This window comes from Diospyros lotus, chromosome 2 (assembly GCF_014633365.1).
Source record: "Diospyros lotus cultivar Yz01 chromosome 2, ASM1463336v1, whole genome shotgun sequence".
Classification (NCBI taxonomy): domain Eukaryota; kingdom Viridiplantae; phylum Streptophyta; class Magnoliopsida; order Ericales; family Ebenaceae; genus Diospyros; species Diospyros lotus.
In genome coordinates, this window is record NC_068339.1 from 9328256 (window position 1) to 9350284 (window position 22029).

At 37.8% G+C, this 22029-nt stretch overlaps 1 protein-coding gene across 11 annotated transcripts in view; it reads right to left on the reverse strand.

The window, feature by feature from the left end:
• Positions 1-22029, reverse strand: part of LOC127795004 (K(+) efflux antiporter 4-like) — a 38778-nt gene that overhangs the window by 4888 nt on the left and 11861 nt on the right. For 10 of the 11 annotated variants that reach the window (XR_008021729.1, XM_052326390.1, XM_052326397.1 and 7 more), the window contains exons 8-15: positions 21872-21943; positions 21704-21787; positions 17809-17877; positions 7412-7489; positions 6877-6965; positions 5002-5098; positions 4859-4912; positions 4534-4629 (exon numbers count right to left, since the gene is read on the reverse strand). Coding sequence is in view for 10 of the 11 variants with exons in the window: in XM_052326390.1 (XP_052182350.1) it covers positions 4534-4629; positions 4859-4912; positions 5002-5098; positions 6877-6965; positions 7412-7489; positions 17809-17877; positions 21704-21787; positions 21872-21943 (639 nt within the window). In the remaining variant the exon portion in view is untranslated. The remainder of the gene's footprint in view (positions 1-4533; positions 4630-4858; positions 4913-5001; positions 5099-6876; positions 6966-7411; positions 7490-17808; positions 17878-21703; positions 21788-21871; positions 21944-22029) is intronic. The other variant, XM_052326392.1, reaches the window with a different exon arrangement.

Below are 22029 nucleotides of genomic sequence, written 5' to 3' on the forward strand. Positions count from 1 at the left end.
CTCAGAACACCTCGAATCTTGTGCCCAACCTCGACTTTCGTGCAACTCCTCAAGTTTTTTTGACCAAACCACCTCCTTACATGCCCTTACGCGCTACTCAAGTGCTCTGTGCGTGTGATGCTTCGCGTATGCTTAAAAAGCCCTCTATTCACTAAACCCGAAGCACTCTTGTCTAGCATGAATTTGTCACAATTTCGAATGAGAAACCTTTAGCCATGAACCCCTATTTATAGGTTTTGGAAACTTAACCACCAAGAAACACATATTCTGCAATCATTTCAAATCTTCCAAAATCTTTTCCAATCATTCCAAATCTTCTAAGATCTTCTGCAATCATTGTAAATCTTCCAATATATTATATAATTATTACCAAATCTTCTAAGATATTCTGCAATCATTCTGTTGAGTCTTGGATCTGATTCCTCACACAATTAAACACTCTCTCACACCCAAATACTTACCCGATAGTAATAGAAACAAAAGAAAAATGAAACAGATCAGAATGAAAACAATAACAGAGAAGAACAAGAAGACTTATCCTGGTTCGGGCAAGAAGTTGCCCTACATCCAGACTGCCAGATGATGATGACAGAATCCACTATCAAAGAAACAAGAATACAGCTCTTCCTCTTAGACTCTTCCTCGCACACACTCAGGCTAATAATCTATAGCCTCTCTTAAGAAAACAAAGGACCGAGCATAAGCTCTCTCTCAATTCTCCAACTCCTATGTGCGAATACAATAGACGGATTCTCTCTCTCTATCAAACGGAACCCCTATCTGCCTCTATTTATAAAGGATAGAGGCGGTCACAACTTAAAGGACTGAAATGCAAATATAAGGAAATACATGACTTAATCGGAAATAACCTAAGAGATATTTCCGTTATATTCTAAACACATAAAACATAAGAATATAAAACATTTCCTAACACACAAAACTGCCTTTACAGAAACTAACAGCTATACTAATACAAATTTTAACACATTCTAAATCTTCTAAGATTTTATATAATCATTTCCAAATCTTCTAAGATCTTCTGCAATCATTTTAAATCTTCTAAGATTTTCTGTAATCATTGTTATCCGAATCAAATCTTATTCAAATCAAATCTTTATCCAAATCAAATCATATCCAACAAAATCTTATCCACTCAAATCTTATCTTATCCAATCAAATCTTATCCTTAAAGTCATCATTCGCTTTCATCTTATCTCTAACGTTATCATGAGGCTTCATCTTATCTCTAACGTCATCATGAGACTTCATCCTTATCTCTAAAGTCATTTATGAAGCTTTTCCTGAATCTCCCAAACACCCATAGTAAAAAGGTTTCAAGAATTACACTTTGGTCCGAACTTTTGGGTAATTACACTTAGACCCTTTTCAACATAGTCCCCAGGCTAATTTTTAATTGCATTTTAGTCTCTGAAAAATGGATTAATTACGCTAATACCCCTGATTTTTAGGTAAATTACACTTTTACCCGAACCTCAAAAATTACGATTTTGCCCCTAGCTCAGAAATATAACTTTTGTCTCAAAACATCCACAATCCCTTAAAAATATCCTATTTCCTCAAGTATCTGAATCTAAAAATCTCGAGTATTACATCTCTTACGATCATTCGGTTTTCTCAACCTGGTAGATAGCTGTATCGAAAACTGTTCCCGATCCAACTTCTTTTGATTCCTAAAATCATAACTTGTATTACTCGTCGATACTATATCATTTTCCTTGGCTATCTAGGGTTCAGGGTACTCCCTCTGGTTGATTCGGTCGCTTAAGACTGCGATAGTGTATCCTATAGTCTCATTTTTCTGAAAATTCCATTTATGCCCTTCATTAAATGCCTTTTATAACTTCAAGAAATTCTGGGTTATTACATAACTGGTTTTTAATCTATACAAATATGCTAATCAAGATTATAATGAAATGTAAAATTCTTTAATTTCAGTTTAAATGAAGAGTATATTAAACATTTGCAACTTGACACTCAATGTCAGAGCTCCAAGAGCCAATATTAAACAATTGGAACAAATTCCTCCAGATAAGGTGTGAATAGCCAAGCTGTTGAAATCTTGGTGATCTTCTCTATCTAATGAATGGGCAATCTGCTTTAAAACCCTCCAATTGAGCAATATAATAGAGAAGTAAGATTGCAAATAGATTCTGCTTTAAAATTCACCATTGTGAAATTTTCTCAGTTTCATTTCTCTTATGCATAGTCTCCCTCCTTTTAAGATAACATACAGGGTATTGATTTGTTCAAGTTTTGGAATGAAAATGGACAGGACAGGGGGGTGACTTCCATTGATAATTGGAGAGTGTAAAAGGATCATTTCTATATAGACTGGTCACCTTTGAATTCTCATGTTGAAGATTATTGTTTTATATTGGGTTTCCAGAAAATGATCAAAATCGTACAATTGCAAAGAGTGTAAAATGATCATTTCTATTGTTTTATATTCATCACATCTAAAAGAGTTACAATTGCAAAGCTATAGAAGTTTTACAGAGAAATTGGTGAAAAAAGGAAATTCATACAATTTTTGTTCTGGGTTCTTCTATAAATAGAGTTAAAAGGATGGGAAAATAGAAGAAGATGAAGAAGCGTCATGAAGTTGTTGTGAGATGAAGATGAAAAGGGGAGGGAGAATCAAAAAGTTAAATAACATTTTTTGAGGTCTGTCAGTAAACATGTTATTCAATGCTTGGTGAGTGTATGGATTTTATGTTGAGCTGGTTGGTGACGATGTGAAAAACAAGAATTAGATATGATTGATAACGATAATGTTTGTAATTTTGAAGGTTGATTACAGGTAATTTTGACTAAAAATGAATTCATTTTCTACTTCAACTCTTGTTTCTTAGTAGAAGCTTAAAATTTTTGCTTTTGCTCCATTGCAGGAAAACAACTTTTCCTGCTAGTAAAAGTGTTTTCCAACCTTGGCTAAACACCATAAAAAACTTAAAATAGCACTTTTATGAACCAAAAAATAATAATAATAAAGCACTTCTTTAAATTCTCACCACATGGTCAAAGAAAGGCTTAATCCCTTAGATCTTGGCCATCTCCATTCATGACCATAATATAAGGCCATTTATCCTATGTTATGTTTGAAGGTTTCCAACCAAGTCTTCTTTGATCTTCATCTCCCTCTTTTGCTACAAATTTCATCAATTCCATCCACTTACCTCACAAGTGCATTTATCAATCTTTCATCCATGTCCAACCTATCTTAACAGTGAATCTCACATCTTGTTATTAATAGGCACCACTTCACCCTTATTATGCATGGTTACCTTTTTTGTTTTTTATTTTGCCTTTTCTTGTATGGCTGCACATCTAGCATAACGTTTCATTGTAGCTATACTCATATTTTGCACATGTTGGCACTTAACTACTTGACAATATGAGCCATAAAAATCATTTTACAACTGTTCGATAAAACTTTGACCAAATCCATATTTTTGCCCTCGTACTTTCACCTTTTTTTCATGTGGCTAGCTAAACTTTTCGTTGTTTCGATTATACCCTTGAACTTGATTTTCGTGTCAATTAAGCCCTGTACTTTGACCCTTTTTTTGTGTGGCAACCCGAATATTTCGTTGTTCCGATTACACCTCTGAACTTGCATTTTCAAGTCAATTTAACTCTTGTACTTTCACATGTAAAAAAAAAAAAAAAAAAAGGTAAAGTAAGATAACAAAATACACGTCACACTGATCATGTCAAAATATAGGGGTTAAATTGACTTGAAAATGCAGATTTAGGGGTTTTATTAAAACAATGAAAAGTTTGAATTACTATATGAAAAAAAAAGTCAAAATACAGGGATTAAATTGACTCGAAAATACAAGGGTTGAGCAATTATATTAGATCAGAATTTTATATCTGATAACCACAACTTATGGTGATTTCTGCTGTGCATTGAGCAAACTGCAATAGATTTCCCTTCATATTTTGTCAAGGTTTTTGGCAAAATTGTTTCCATGAAAGTACAGGTTGGTGTCACAATATCAAATATATGACGGCACACAACCAATTAAATTCTCTTCATTCACTCCCATCTCATGAACCTTTTCCTTGTGAAGATTGTATTGGAACTTATTGTCATCATTCCTCGCTAGAGGGTTGCATTAGGAAGGGGCATCTGGCATAAAATTTTGCCACGTTTGCGTGGATTTGTATTGTCTATGTGACTTTTAGAAGTTAATTGATATTATGAATGGCAAGTCACTGACCCTAATTTGATTAGGATAAGGTGCAGTTGACAATGATGATGGTTAAACAATTCTACATTTAGATTTAACATTGGCATTTTAGAAAGATTTTACAACAAAATTGGCAAACTAAGTAGTACAGTTTCTACGAGAAAAGCAATTGAAGCCTTGGTCAAAAACTATCCCTTTACATATGAATTGTTTGAACTGTAGATTCACCCCAACAATTATCATACATATTAACTAGCATGTAGCTTAATAATCAGGCATCTCTCCAAGTACAATAAAAACAGGTAGAGCATCTTACTTGTTCAAGTGTATGCTGAGCAAGTTCAGTTGTTGATATCATCACTCCAGCAGCAAAGGAACCCAGTTCAAGGCTTAGACCCAGCTTATCGCTACACTGAAAAGACACAATAATCCATGTCACAGACAAATGTGTCAGCTTGCGCATGTTAAGGAGATGGTGATCAGGTACTAAGTAGTTCGTAGACCCACCCAAGATGAGATGAACACCAACCTTTGGGTATTCACTTATCAAAAGAAACTTCTTCTATATATGATTTTATAAAAGTTATGTCCAATAAATGCACGAAGAAACTAGGAAGTGAATGTGGGAAATAATGGCTTACCCAGGCTACTAGCAGGCAGAAAGCCACCACTGCCAATTGATAGAGTTCATTGGTCTGCACATGAAGGATTTCAATCACATTTAATGGAAACAAAAAAACTGACTCTGGAAATAAATCAATCATCTGAGCAAAGGAAAACTTACCTGTGATGAAAGGCTGATCATCAACTTCAGAAACCAAGGCACACAAGTACGAGATATTAATGACAAAATGGCCAAAAATGCAATCAAGACCACCAGCCTGAACAGGAAAATTAACACACTGAATTGAAGTGCTGATAGGAGCCGGAAAGAATTGTATGTTAACTGAATAAATTTAGAAACCTAATAGTTAATTATCATCCATATGTGTCAAGAACACCAAATGTTAAATTGCAACATTGCAATGGGACCATATAAATATATCCTCTTAGGTTATTGCTAAATATTTTCTCTGTAAATGCCTTTTCTCATATCATATACCCCCAAATAATATTTGCAGGTTAGACACATTAAACATCGGCAATAGTTTATGACAGGAAACCTATATTCAGAAGCCAAATCCTGCAGCTCTTTTCAGTATACTTTTATAAATATAGAGTTAAACCCATTAACCATTATTTGCTAGGTAGCACAAACTTCAGGATACTAGTACTACTACACAAATGACAAAATAATGTCTTCTTAGTAACTATGAAGAAGACAGAAATTACATGTTCTATAGACATATATGTCCAAATGAAATAAAGCAAGCATTTAGAGAGATGAAGACTAGTAGAGCTGTTGGACCAGATAATATACCGATATAATTATGAAAATGCATGGTAGAAGAGAGACTTGTTCAGTTAATGAAATTATTTAATATGATTCTTAAATCAAAAAGGATGCAAGACAAGTGGAGGAAATGAAATTTAGTGCCTACTTACAATAATAAAGATGTTCAAAATTGTGAAAATTATATAAGAATCAAGTTAATGAGCCATACTATGAAACTTTAGGAGTACTTGAGAAAAGATTAAGAAGAGAAACCAAGGAATCTAAACCCCAAGGTATCTACAAACCAATTTGGTTTCATGCCTAGTATGTCAACAGTGGAAGCTATATTTTTGTTGAGGCGACAAATGGAAAGGTATAGAGATAAACAAAAAGATACACATATATAGTGTTTATAGATCTAGAAAAAATCCAATGGTAAAGTTCTTGGAGAAGTCTTATAGAGGATTTTAGATAAGAAATGAGCCCGAATTGCTTATATACAAGTTATTAACAACATTTATCATGGCACAGAGACATGTCAAAACATGTGGGGAAGACACTGAGGCTTTCCCAATTACTATGGGATTACATTAAGGCTTTGCATTAAATCCTTACCTATTTTCCCTAGTAATGGATGAACTCAATAAACATGTTCACACAGAGGTGCAATGGTGTATGCTTCTTGTAGATGACATGGTACTGGTGGATGAGACAAAAGAAGGCATGGATACTAAACTCGAGATATGAAGAAACACTTTAAAATCTAAAGGTTCTAAATTAAGTAGCCAATAGAGTGAAAACCAAATATATGAAATGCAAGTTTATTAAAAATATAAGTGTTCATGATGTCATGAAAAAATTTGGAACATCAAATTGTACCAAGAAACCAATTTAGATTTCTTGGATCAAATCATCCAAGAAGATTGAGAGATTAATGAGGATGTTACCATAGAATTAATGTGAAATGGTTAAAACAGAAAAGTGCATATGGTGTTTTATGTGCACATCTCAAGGCTGGTTAAAGATTTGTTAACACTCTGGCATATCTAATCATAAGGCATCTCATCCAGCTTATTTTTATCCCCATATGGTTCTAGTCAGCTAAAAAATAAACAAGCCTCAGAAATTCATTCCTGAGTAAGAATCACTACCAACTTAATCAAAATTGCAAACTTAGTGATTCACATTTGCTTTTTAATATCCATGGCTTAGAAAGATATGGTTTTAAGAGGTCATAAAGAAGAATATCACATGTTATATTCCCACTTCACATTATTTACTTACGATTTTGTCATGGATACAAGTCCTTGTGCAACACCAGAAGTACCACCCAGAACTGGAAGTAATGCAAACAGCAAACCAACAGCACAGTCCTGAAGGGGGAAAAGACCTTAAAATTTAAGAGAGAGATCTTAAGCTAGACAGATATGTAAGCTTTTCTTGGCATGAAAGCCAACTTATGAAAAACCCCAAGTGTGATTGGTTTATTAATGTAAAAACCTGTTGTTTAAAAAACTTAGAAGCAAAAAGCCTAATAAAAAGTGCTGCCAGAATCCCAAAAAATAGGCTGAGCTTCTCATTGAAAAAGCAGCTTTTGAAAGTTGTACTGAATGTTTTGGGGCTTTTTTATGGCTGCCAGCAGCGGAAGCCAATTGGGAAGCCCATACCAACAGAAGCTGTAGTCTTGACTGCCTTTTTGAATACCAAGTATAAGCAACCAGCATTTTTAATAAACCTTTTACCTTCCTTTTCTTAGTATTTTTAATAGATATTCATCAGATCCACAAAAGAATAGCAAGATAAAATAGAAGATAAAAACCTGCAAGATAAGAGTACCGATTGTGATCTGTCTGTGAAGGGCACTAATACTATTTCTTTCCGTCAAAAATTTCAAAACCTGCAAACCAGACCAAGGAAAAAAATTTGTCAACACACTACAACAACATATCCAGCCTTTATCCCACTAACTGTAACAAATAAGTTTTAACTTCATAACTAAGCAAAGAAACAAACTGAAGGACTGGCAAACAAATTAAGCTAGAAAAAAAAACTACACGGTAATTTTTAATCCAGAAGGGTCTGCCGCTCTAATTTTCAGAGTAAAAAATTATACCAAAACTGCAATTTGACATAAAGAGGATAACCAATAAGAGCAAAGATCATGTGAAGACACATATCAGGAGTACATCACCACAGTCAAGAATTTCAGAAAGGCCAACGTTTCCACACATATCTGAATTTGATATTTGGCAAACAGTCTATCTGATCTAACTGCATTAGGCCAATGAAAACTTAAAATTTCTATCATGACCCATGTTGACACAGGAGAATGAGAAGCATCACAGTTAACAATATTAATGCTTACTAAAAGACATCACTTAACAGTAAGAGTTCTTGAAGTCATAGATGACCAATATATATGCTCATGTATTTTCTCAATTTATGAAGTTTTATTAATCTTTTGGAATAGAATTTTGTGCATGTATGTGATGCAAACCTGTACATAGTTTTTATTTTCATGTGTTTTCTCTAATTGGGTAGGGGTATTTTGGTAATTTTCAGCTTTTGGGGGCATATTTTGGTGTAAATTAATTTTGGGGTGTTTTTTCGTAAGATCGAGTATTTTGTTGGGATTCCTAAAGCTTAGTGACTTTTAGGGGGAGTTACATGCAAAATGGGAGTTGGCTTCTCTTGGAAGCTTGAAGAGATAGAAGTTCGCTTCCCTTGGAAGCTTGAGGTCCGGTATAAATAAAGGGTCTCCCAGCCACTTTGGAGACTTTTTTAGCATTTTGAAGACAAAAGCCTTTGCAGGGAGTTTTAACTCCAAACCAGCTAGGGTTTTGAAGATTTTGAGGCTTGGGTTTTGAAGAGTCGACCCTACAGCGCCTACCAATCCCTCCACCACTACCATAGGCACAAGAAGCTAGCAAGAAGCTGCTGCTACTCGGCTGTTCTAGGACTGAAGAGGTGTGATCTAGTTATTGTTAGCGGATATGGCAGCCTAGTTATGGTAAGGATACGACAGCCTAGTTATGGGAAGTTTTGAAGAAGAGATCATGCCTCTTTGGAAGTTTCTATAACCAGAATAGGATACGTCCTAATCTGGTCTTAGGAAAGTTTCCTAATGTTTGTGTATATTGTTTCCCTTTGTAAATATGTAGCTTTCCTTTCTTTGTATCTTCTTTGTTTCCTTTCTTGTATTTATTCTCCCTCCATAAAAGAGGACCGTGTACATCCTTTGATAATTAAGCAAAGAAGTATTTTCTACATGATAGGATAGCCACTCCTTGCACCCTAACCCTAACCGTGCCTTCATTGCACATCTACACCGCCTTAGTCTAGATGGCACTGCTTCCCTTCAGATCGATCTCTTAGAGCATCGCCTCTACCCTTCTCGCCTCTGTTTTTCTTTGGCTATATCCCTTAGGCCTTCATTGCCATCTAGCCGATCACTCATCATGTCAAAAGTTTCAGAAGTCACACCCAGTACGACAACTAGAGAGTCATCACCAGTGGACCAAATTGTTGGTGCAAGTACCGGTGCTAGAGTTGGGGCAAGTGCTGGAGTTGGAGAACTACCAAGGGTGCATATTTCCTATCGTTTGGATGGTATGAACTATATCTACAATGGGCACATCTAGTGAGGATTGTACTCAAAGGTCGAGGGAAGCTTGGACACCTCACCTCTCCTCCACCAAAGGTTGTTGATCCATCCTTTCCAGACTAGGACGTAGAGGACTCCCTCATCATGTCATGGCTAAAGAATGCCATGTAAACCGAGGTTAGTAAAAACTATATGTTTCTAGCTTCTGCTAAAGAAATTTTGGACACCATAAAGCAAACCTACTCTAAGGTTCAAGATGCCTCGGTAATCTTTGACCTTAAGACAAAGATTAACAATACTCGCTAAGCCTCTTTAATTGTGACCAAGTATTTTAATAAGATGAATGGGCTTTGGTTAGAACTCGACCAATACCAAGAAATTAAAATGGTGTGCAGCACTAATGCTGCCACTCTTAACTGGATTTTTGAGAGGGATCGAGTTGTTGAGTTCCTGACGCAGCGTGTAGCGCAAGTGTGAAGAAACACACTAAAATAAACCCTTGAAAGAGCAAACTTCAATGGACAAAGCTTGGCTTTCAAGAAGACGCAAAAACAAGATTGTTTTGCTAAGAAAACCCAAATAGGTTGCTGAAATTTGATTGATTAAAACTTGATTACAAACTCTAGATCCTAGGTATATTTATAGTGTTTGGCTAATCCAAATCCATCTAATATTTGGAAAACAAAATCCAACTAGAATTCTAATAGAAATAAATCTTAAATAAAAGTCAACTAGAATCCTAATAAAAATAAAATTCTAATTAAACATGAAGTAGAATCCTAAATCAAGTAGAAACATGAAATTGAATCCTAAATCAAGTAGAAATATAAAATAGAATCCTAAATCAAATAGAATTCTAAAACTTAAGAAGTATTAAAATAACATTATGGCACTACTATTTTGGTGATACTCTTTCGGTTTAGTTGGGTCGGCCTTGGGCCGAGTCTTGATTGGTGACCGCATCATTTAGAATTCTAAAACTTAAGAAGTATTAAAATAACATTATGGCACTACTATTTTGGTGATACTCTTCCGGTTTAGTTGGGTCGGCCTTGGGCCGAGTCTTGATTGGTGACCGCATCAGTTCCTAACATGTCTTAATAATGAATTTGACCAAGGGTTCAAATCCTTGGTAGGGAAAAGTTGCCTTCCCTGAATGAGGTATTTTCTATTGTAAGAAGTGAGGAAAATAGAAGAAGGGTTATGCTCGATGAGATAGGGACAGAAGGGTCAGCCATGGTTTCAAATAAAAAGGAAGGAACACGATTTAAGGCAGGCAAACCAAAAAATAAACCTACTAGCCATAAGGGCTCGTGGTGTACTTTTTGTAAGAAACCTAGACATACCTAAGAGACATGTTTCAAACTCCATGGGAAAGAGGCTGCCCTAAGCAAGGTGGGGGGCTTTAGAAGCATGGCACAAAAGAATTAGGCTTATGTTTCCACCAAGGAGCATGAGGAGGAGGACATAGCTGGTAAGACAGAATCTTCTTCTACTTCTGATCTTACTCAGCTTAATGCTGAGGAAATCAACAAACTGAAGGCTTTCCTCAAGACTATCCATGATGGAAACTGTGCATTTGCCCAGCAAGGTAATTGTTTACATTCTGCCTCTTTTATTGCCCCTAAAACTGATAAAAATGATATTTGGATCCTTGATTCGGGTGCTACTGACCATATGACCCCTGATCAGTTTGTTTTTGACACTTATGAGCCTATTATCACTACCAAACAGATTACCATCGCCAATGGAACTTCAGTTTCCATTAAAGGTCAAGGTACAGTCATCCTTAGTCCCAATATTACTCTCAAAAATGTGCTGCATGTTCCAAACCTATCCACCAACCTTGGGTCTATTCATCAGCTTACTTATGACTCGAATTGCCTTGCCATTTTTATAGCACGGGTTGTATTTTTTTGGTGCACAAGGGAGGCTGCTCTACTGAAAATCAGCTGTCCAAGGTTACTAGCTCTTCTCAATTCACCTCTAATCCTACTGCTCAGATTTCGCTACAGCACTATAGGCTTGGTCACCCTCCTTTTCTTCTTTTAAAATCAATGTTTCCTTCTTTGTTTAAGTCTCTAGATCCTACTGCTTTTTAGTGTGATGTATGTGTAATTTCTAAACAATATCGTGTGTCTTATCTTGCTAGTAATAAAAGGTCTTCCAAGCCTTTTTCTTTGGTTCATTCAGATGTTTAGGGACCTTCTAAAATCCCAAATTGTTTTGGGGCTCACTGGTTCATTTCTTTTTTTTGATGATTGTACTCGTATGACAGATTTTCTTATTAAAAGACAAAACAGTTGTTGGAACCATTGTGCCCTATTTTTGTAAGCTAATTTCCACTCAATTTCACTGTTCTATTCAAAAATTTTGAACTGATAATGCAAAAGATTACTTTAATGATCACTTGCGTCAATTTTTCCAACAAAAAAGGATTGTCCATGAGTCTTCATATGTCGACACTCCACAACAAAATGGAATGATTGAACGGAAGATGAGACATCTTCTTAATGTTGCTCGAACACTTCTCCATCATCATCTGATAGGAACCAGAAAAGAAAACACTGAAACTTCTACTCAATTCACCAACTCAATCCAATTACAAGAAGAAAACTGGCCATTCGAGAGGCCCTTAAATCTCCCAAGAACTCAATACCAAAATCTCCCCCCTTACTAATATCTTCACCCTCTAGATATATCCCTCTCTCCCCCCTCAACCACATTTTGTTACGCACACTTGCTGGGTTGTGTAACAACCCTACACAACCCAGCAATTTTCCCACTCTATCCCTTACGCACATGGCTGACTGTTATGCCAGCCAGCCAATTTACCACCCCACTCCTGCCTCTTGGACCTTCTTTGGTGAGTCCCATGAACTGGGACCTATCATTACTTCCCCCCCCCCCCCCAACTTTCACCTTGTCCTCAAGGTGGAAAAACGAAAATTGTTGCTGGATCAAAAGGTAAGGCTCCCAAGTAGCTTCCAATGGGAGTAGCCCCTTCCATTGCATGAGCACCTCTAACACATACGATGGGGGTAGAGACCGCTTGTACGCCAGCCCCCTAATCCTTTCCTCCGCCTCGTTGATGATCTCCACCTTGTCGCAAACAATCAGTTTCCCTTCTAGGCTGAGAATCTAGTCAACCTCAGCAACCCCAACCATCAAATGACATCTCTTTCTAACTTTGGAGAAGAGATGGCCTCGTTCTATTTCAACAAGAGGAATTTTGTGCATGCATGCATGCTTGCAGTGGCACATTCCAGGCTACATTAGGGTCATTAGATTCTTGACTGACAAGAGACTCATTTTGTGCTCTTTCTTCATAGCACTCATTCGTAGTAGGTTTTTTGATTTTCAGCATTTCCCATTCCAATGACTGCATCCTCGGTCATTGATACAACTTCCCAGCCCCTTGACTTTGTCATTTGTTTCATGGCTGACCACTTCTCAACCTCATCATGAAGTTCGCCCAAATTCCCATCTTTGGGTCAATACCATTGGGCTCCACAACAGAATGCAAATTGAGCCATTGACTTCTAGAAACAGGCTGCCCTTCCACCATCATGACCTGCTTGGACGGGGCACCCACCCCCTCATGATGGTGAGAATACATGGGGGGCCCTCCGTTATCAACCCACCCCGTGTGAAATCTCTAAGAAACTGGGCTAAGAATCAACCTAGCTTCCCAGACAACCTGGACCATTGATGGCACCCCACTCATCGGTAAGATGCTCTCCTTGGATGTCTCCAAATCGACAGTCCTTGGCATTTTAAACGGACCGATCGTCGGCTACCCTTCTGCCTCGCCGGTGAACTCCCCAACACCATAGAATTTTACCTTCATCGTCTGTGGTGGAGTTAGGCCTACCATGGAATTCCGCGACAATTCCACCATCTCACTCTCCATCGTGTCCTCCAGCTCGTTCGACTTCTCCACCGTGCCTTCCTGCATGGATCCTAAGTGATTCCTCAGCAGCCCCTTTAGCTCTTCCCAGCTTCTCACTCTTGGCCTCCGTTGCTTCCATTGGAACCATGAAAATGCAACACCCTCCAAATACAATGCTGCTGCATCTAACTTCTCCTCATCAGTCATCCCAGCCACCACAAAGTAATGTTCGGCTTAGAATATGCAGCCGTCAAGTTCTTCGCCTTCAACAAGCGGCATCTCCAGCTTTCTTCCCCGCACTTCCGGCCGCCAATTCCCTCCAATTCCACCGTTGAACTCCCTACCCATTTCGATTCCAAGTGATCCCTCGAAATTCTGGGTAAATTCCGAAGGACTATCTCCCTTCTTCGCTTTGCTCTTCCTCTCCCGTTCTTGATCCTCCCCTCTTATGGCGTCAACTCCCTTCTGCATCCCCTCCATCTTCTCCTCGTCAGCCAGCCCATTCACCGCAACTCCCAACTTTTCACCCATCACCTTAAGCTCCCCCCAACTCCTCACCCGTTGCCTTCGCTGCTCCCACTGGAACCACGACAGAGTTGCTCCTTCAACGCATAAGGCTGCTGTCTTCAGCTTCTCCACATCGGACAGCTAGTTCACAATGAAGTAGCGCTCAACCCTAAAGACCCAGCCATCTGGATCATCTCCCTCGAAGATGGGTATTTTCAGGCATCTCCCACGATACTCCTGCCTTCCGACACCATCGACCCAGTCGCCCCCTTCGCCACTTCTCCCTCCAACTACCGGCGTTCCCTCCCTTGACAAGGGCAAACCCGCAGGTTGGTCTTCCTCACCTCACTCCCCCTTTCTCTCTCTCTCTCTCTCTTGCTCCTCTCGTCTCTCCTCGTTCTTCCTCTCCCGTTCCTACTCTTCCCACCTTGTTCTCATCCAAGCGAACTATTCCAGCAAGCTCGCTACCTTCTTCCCCACCGATTGAACCACACCCCTCATGGCATCAAGTTCCTGTTGCACGCCTTCCACCCTCCCTTCCAATTTTCCTACTCGATCCGTCAAGTTCACCATTAAGATCGATGACACTCTGATACCAAATTGATAGGAACCAAAAAAAGAAAACACTGAATCTTCTATTCAATTCACCAACTCAATCCAATTACAAGAAGAAAACTGGGCATTCGAGAACCCTTAAACTCTCCCAAGAACTCAATACCAAAATCTCCCCCCTTACCAATATTCTAACCCTCTACATATATCCCTCTCTCCCCCCTCAACCGCATTCTGTTACACACACTTGCTAGGTTGTTACACAACCCAACAATTTCCCCACTCTATCCCTTACGCACATGGCTGGCTGTTATGCCAGCCAGCCAATTTACCACCCCACCCCTATCCCTTGAACCTTCTTTGGTAAGTCCCATGAATCGGGACCTATCATCATCATGTGCCTAAGCATTTTTGGGGCAAAGCCATTCTTACCGCAACATGCTTGATAAACCGGGTACCCACCAAAATCCTCAATCACTAGTCCCCATTTTAGTTTATGTCTACCCATTATCCGGACCTAACTTTGCATTCCCTTCTTCTCTTAAAAGCCTTTGGTTGTGTCTCTTTCGTTGATGTTCCCAAGGAACATAGAGACAAGCTTGATCCTAGGGCGCTAAAGTGCATTTTCTTGGGATATTCCCCTACTCAAAAGGGGTACAAATGCTATCATCCCTCTACCAAGAAGTTTTACACTTCTAAAGATGTGACCTTTGTTGAGACTACACCATTCTTTTCTTCACCCAAGGCTGGTCACCAAGGGGAGAATTTAGTTGATGGTGACCATTTCTCTTGCTGTGGGGATGTACTTCCTCTCTTAGAACCTCTCTTAGAAGCATCCCCAATCTCTGTCCAATAACAACAGCACTTAGCTCCAGCCTTACCCGAATCTCACTCTCAGTTTCCCATGGTCTCTTAGTTCCCTCAGTCTCCTCTTGCTGCTCAAACTCAGTCAAATAGCAGTGCACCAGCTGTTCCTCATCAAGAACAGCTGCCAGTAAGGTTTAAATGATCTCCCTATGTATTCAATAGAAGACAACCCGCTCTAAACTCTCAGCAAACATCACCATCTGATCCTAATCCAGGTAAGGAATTTATAGTCTTTTGTTCCAGAACCTTCTAACCCAATCTATGATGATCTAGACCTTCCTATTGCTATTAGAAAGGGGGTCAAAAGTTGTACCCAGCATCCCTTGGTTAATCTTTTGTCCTATCATCGACTGTCACCAAGTCACAAAGGTTTCCTAGCATCATTGGATTCAATTATCATTCCTAAATCAACATATGAGGCCTTAAAAGATCAGAACTGGAAGCAAGCCATGTTGGAGGAGATTAGAGCACTGAAGAAAAATCAGACATGGGAGATTGTTTCTCAACCAAAGGGGGTCATGCCGATAGGCTGTAAATGGCTTTTCAATGTGAAATATAAGGTTGATGGGATATTGGAAAGACATAAAGCTAGGTTGGTAGCCAAAGGACTCAATCTTATGGCATAGATTATTTTGAGACATTTGCTCCTGTGGCAAAGATGACAACGGTGAGAATTCTTATTTCATTAGCTACTTATTTTGGTTGGAAATTATAGCAATTTGATGTAAAAAATGCACTCTTACATGGAGACCTAGAAGAAGAAGTTTTTATGAATTTGCCTCCAGGATTTCAAGAAGGAGATGCCGAGAAAGTATGCAGACCCGAGAAAGCTCTTTATGAGCTCAAGCAGTCCCCAAGGGCCTAGTTTGGCAGATTCTCTAAGGCCGTGAAGACTATGGGATACAATCAAAGCTGGGGAGATCACACTCTCTTCATAAAACACTCAAGGGAAGGTAAGATTACTGCTTTGCTAGTCTATGTGGATGACATAATTGTCACAGGTGATGAGGAGGAAGAACAGAAGGTGCTGAAAGGGAATCTAGCCCAAGAATTTGAAATTAAAGATCTTGGTGTCCTTAAGTACTTCTTAGGAATTGAGATGGCCTACTCTAGGGATGGTATTTTTCTATCTCAGAGAAAATATATCTTGGATTTGTTGGCCGAAATGGGGCTGACCAGGGGGAAAGCGTCTAGTATTCTAGTAGTACCTAATTGCAAATTGTGGCAAAATCCTGGTAGTCAACCAATTGATATGGGGAGATATCAATGGTTGGTTAGCCGTTTGATATATCTCTCCCATACCAGACTAGATATCACATTTGTTGTTAGTCTTGTAAGCCAATTTATGCACAACCCAACTAAAGAACATATGCAGGCTGTAAGGAAAATCCTTGGCTACCTAAAAGCTACCCCAGGTAAAGGAATATTGTTCAAAAAAGCAAATGAATTGGATGTTAGAGGCTTTACTGACGTTGATTATGCTGGATCTCTTACTGATAGAAGATCAACTATAAGGTATTGTGTGTTCCTAGGTGGAAACCTAGTGTCTTGGAGGAGCAAGAAACAGAGTTGTGGCTAGATCAAGTGCAGAATCAAAATTCAAGGAAATGGCTCTTGGTATATGTGAGCTGTTTTGGCTAAGGATCATTCTAAAGCACTTGAAGATCGAGACTCAAGGTGCACTTAGGTTGTTTTGTGATAACAAGTCAACCATAAGTATTGCACACAATCCTATCCAGCATGATAGAATGAAGCACATTGAAATTGATCGTCACTTCATAAAAGAAAAGATAGATACAAGCCTCATTCAAATACCTCATGGTTCATTTGAGGAACAGGTGGCTGATATTTTCACAAAGGGTCTAGTAGCCAAGAAGTTTGAAGATCAAGTATGCAAACTGAGAATGGTAGATATCCATTCTCTAGCTTGAGGGGGACTGGGGGAGTGCTAGTAATATGGCAGCCTAGTTATGGTAAGGATACGGCAGCCTAGTTATGAGAAGTCTTGAAGAAGAGATCATGCCTCTTTGGAAGTTTCTATAACTAGAATAGGATATGTCCTAATCTGGTCTTAGGAAAGTTTCCTAATGTTTGTCTATATTGTTTCCCTTTGTAAATATGTAGCTTTCCTTTCTTTGTATCTTCTTTGTTTCCTTTCTTGTATTTATTCTCCCTCCATAAAAGAGGGCCATGTACATCCTTTGATAATTAAGCAAAGAAGTATTTTCTACAGTTATTTAAGTGTGTTATTTGCTGTCCATTGTTTCAATACTACATCCTTGTGTTTGTGCTATTTTGGCTGTCCCTATATGCATCAGTATGTTTACAAACTGAGAAAGACACTGAATGAGGTATCCACCTATTGCCAATATTTTATCTAGACTGTGGATAAAAATTACCGGGATGAACCAGAAGGAAAAAAAAAGGGGGGGATAAAAACAATTTTGTGAGTAAAGTTAATGATCTCTCTCCCCACATGCAAATAAAAGTGCACAGAAAAAGTATTGGGAAGGCCAAACTTAATCCTCACTAAAGAAAACACCACAAGATTTTACCAAATTATGTTACTGAGCAACATAGTTTAAAGCATTCCTCAAAAATTTAAGATCAGTGTCAAATGAATTATTTCTACCATAGGGTTTACAATAAAAAGAACATATAAAGATTTTAGGTCCTGATAAACTAAATCAAACTTCCCAGGTAAAATAGCAAAAAAGAATGCACATAAATTGTTTGAGAGGAAAAGTGCATAGTCAACAAGTAACTAACTAAAGAGTTATTTGACGACACTTACAACAGCAGTCGATGACATGGATAAGAAAGCACCAATGAAAACCCCCTCAGACACACCACCACCACATAACTGCATAAAGCATTCAGCTAAACCTATCAGATAGCCAATGTTGAGAAATGTAAACAAATTGTCCAACTATTCTGGATTTTTTTTCTTTCTCAGTGTGTATGTGTGTGTTTAATCCCTTTTGCTCTGATGGAAATTAGAATGATGATAACAACGTTTCTCCATGGGATTAATCACAATAACCTTATGAAACAAAATATCATATCTTTTTCCACCAAAATGGTTGAAATGTTTCTATTTACTAACAGATCAACATGAAACACACAAGCTGAACCAAAATTCCAATATTTCTATCCAAATATAATAAAACTTATTGAAATTCTCAAAATATTTCCAAAAGAATTAGTTATTTCAACATCAATAGGAATATCTAACAATATTCCCACCTATTTATCTTTTATGATAAAAAATTAGGGAATGAATAAAGCTATACTAACAAGAACTGCCACAAAGGCAAAGCCCTAAGAAAAAGAATTCAATTATCTGCATAAAAGTACCAAGAGTGAGAGAAGTGCTCTCTCAACCAAAAGAATAGATCCTTTCACAACTGTATTGGACTCTCAACTTCCTCAAAAGCTCTCAAATTTCTTTCATACGTATCTACCACATGACACCAAAAAAAAAAAAAATCATCAAGGTGCAGCTTAAGGTCCTTGTAGGACAAGTATAAACACAAGCATAAAGCAGATCCACAAGTTAGGCTGGTTCAATCAACTGAATGCCAAAAACAAAATAGATAGATCTCCACAAATCTCTAGCAACTAGTCTAAAAGAAGATGTTCCATTGATGCTGCATAACTCTTGCGAGAGTAGCAACAGTCTATAACCAGTTGGGCTCTTCCTCAGATTGATCATCAAAATGAAGCAAGGAGGCAATCCAAAGAAAGAAAGTGGCCCTGGTGGATCCCTCAATCTTTATAAATCTGTCCAAGGGAAGCCTATTTCTCCTTTCATTGCAAAAAAAAAAAAAAAAAAAAGGGTTTTACTCCTAAGTATATAAAGATGATAAAGGTCACTTGTCCTCATGATTACCTGTTCTTTTATAAAATTGTGTCTTCTTTCTTCTGCTACAATGGAAAAATAAAAACAAATTCATTTTTTGGTGACTTTTGATTTGTGAATTATTGTGCTTTTTAATTTCAAAAAGGTTCTTTGTTGAGCAAAAGAGGTCAAATGCCAAACAACCCTTAACTGTTTCAAAGCAAAAAAGCAGCTAAAAGAAGTTGTTCACAAATTGAGTATTATATGCACTTCTTTGTTCTGTGTTAAATTTTCTCAAATTGATTATCTGCACCCTTATGTAAAATGAGTTTAGCTGTCTTGAGTTTCCATATATATATATATATATTAGGCAAATCATTTAATTGAGAATCACTAATAAAGGGGCAAACCTTGTACAGTAAGATGGGAAGAGAATTTGAAAGCAATATACAACAACCACAAGCCTCAGTTCCTAGTTGGCATTGCTATAAAAATTTTGCTGTCATGAGAATCACTTCTGCACAAAACACTTTTGCAAGAATCACTTTCAGGAAGAAGCAGTTTAGCATTTGGCTAAATCATCTGAGAAATGCTTTTAGTGTTGTTACCTGTCTTTGGCTAGTGATTGAAATAAAGTTCTTTTAACAATCAAATTACCAGAAATGACATTGATATAAATGTTTTAGCAGTTAATACTATTTGGATACCGACTTGTTTTTATGTTTTTAACATTTAAAATTTTACTATTATTTGTTATTTTTAATTCTCAAAATGAACCAAACCACAACCATATTTTAAGCAACAATCAAAGGAAACCCAGTAGGAATGCAGTACAAAGAACAGTTGACAGGTATCAGTAAACAGCCAACAGTGTTGAGGAAATATAATTTGGTCAAAGGACATTTATAGACTATCAACATTGCTATGGAAACATTTGAATGTGTCCATCTTAAGAATTTGACAGTATGCAGGAGTGTAGAAATGGGGAGCTGCGCATGAGGAAGTTGACAAGTTGGTGATGGTCATTCAACAATTGGTTACTGATACCTAGTAACTGTCAACAAATGACTTACAATGGTCAATACATTAGCACTTCAACTATTGAGTGAAAAATACCTTAAAATTGTTGATAGTGGAGTGGGAACTTCCGATAGTTTACTAAAAAATAAATTGAGAGTAGTGAAGATGAATTCAACCTTAATCATTCAAAAGCTGAAAAGGTTTGGGAGCTAAAGGAGAAAAACCAACATTTATACTATGTATATTAGACTCCCTTGTGATATCTCATAGCAGAGTCGAGAAAGCATGCCCTAGTCAGGAAATAGTGAGTGGCAATTAGCATCAGAGAAAACTAGTGCCCCTCTTTTCTTTGCCATTAAGATAATAAAAAACTGAGCAAAAACAATTCAAACTCCAATATAAAGACGATCTTTCAAGAAAAATGTATCAAGCTCTTAAATATTCAAATTAAAATTGACTACAAATAATTTTATTTTAAATAATTTTATTTTGATCAAATGAAACCATGGCTGAAGCTTCAACTAGGTCTCTTTCTTTCTCCTTTCTCTATCATATAGAAACCATGGTCAACCCCCCCCCCCCCCCCCTCCTTTATCTCTCTAACGTAAGGACGCCTTGAAGGGGTGTTGATCTTGGCAATGTTAATAACCCCACTATAACTACTTTTGGCCAAATCACCACCTTGAGAGGCAGGATCAAGGATTAACACTCACACTCCGAGAATCCTCAACTAGAGAAGAGATGACATGAAAAACCTTATATTTATAATATTCAACGATATTCTCAAAAGGTGTCTTCTACAACTAACCAAGAGTGGGTTTTGTAACACTCCCAAGAGTGTGTGGCTTGTTAATTTTTCAATCTGGATTGGTACCCACTTTCATAAATCATTATCTCCAAGTTGAAAAGACTCGCCTTCGAGTCTTGATCAACTTTTTCTAACAATCAACATGGAAATAGGAGCTGAGATTTTTCTTCCTTTGTTGGGTGGTCTTCACTAATGGCAGAGGGTGAATATATGGATGTCTTAAAGGATGTCAACTTTGGCAAGGTTAATAACCCCACTACGACAATCTTCTGATCCTCCAAAAGTGACTAGTTCTATTGTGGCCCAAACAGTGTGGATAGCTTAAAAGATGTCAATTTGGTGAGGTTAAAACCCCACTACGACAATCTTTTGATCCTCCAGAAATGACTGGTTCCCCCATGGCCCAACAGTGATGGATGAATTCCTTGCTGTGGTGTCCTCCTCCTTGCATGAATAGACACCAAATGCCTCAAACAACAGAAAAGCTCCATTTTTCTTAACAACCTTTGCAACAACAATAGCTCAAAACACCAGAAGAAAGTAAAATATGAGAGAACAAAGCTTGAAAAAGAACTCTGCAGGCCCAAAATTGATAGCTAGTATGTGTGGCTGACTGGCAATGACTGGGTGCTAATTAATAGATAATGCAGAAATTCATATTTCCGAAAAAGAGTAGGCCAATTTGATTACAGAACATAGGGGTATAGCCAGAGCAATTACAAGAATATGGGCGGCTGAGCCAAACCAGTTATAGGAATTAAGTTGGCTAGGCCGGGCCAAGATAACAACCTATGTCCACGCCTTTCAATAATGTTATTAAAAGAAGAGGTATACCTGAGCTTTGAGCCTGCCTAGATAAGTTGAAGATTTATATATTAATTACATCACATTTGTGCAAAGGGGGTGATTGGAGATCTAAAGCAAGCAACATGAGTGATAGTAGTTACTCATAATCAGGTTTGGTAATGCCACAAATAAAACAACTGCACATGAAGACTGAGATGAAATTATTAGACATACTGTGGCTATTATTCCACACAAGCACATAAATAGTAATATCTGCAGCAAGCCTCCTAAAACAGCAACTGCTCGAACAACACGAAGCTGCAGTTATAAAATGAAGGATCAATCACAGCTTATGAAATTGACTGGGAACTCGTAAATTCAGGAAGAGCAATATAGGCCAACCTTTTTTGCAGAGAACTCCAGGCCCAGTGCAAAAAGAAGAAAAATAACACCAAACTGAGCCACAGTTTCAACCTGTTTACAATACTAATGAGAAAGTGAAGGCATTATGTGAAAACACATAATAACTTGCAAGTGCAAAATGAAACATCATATAAAGC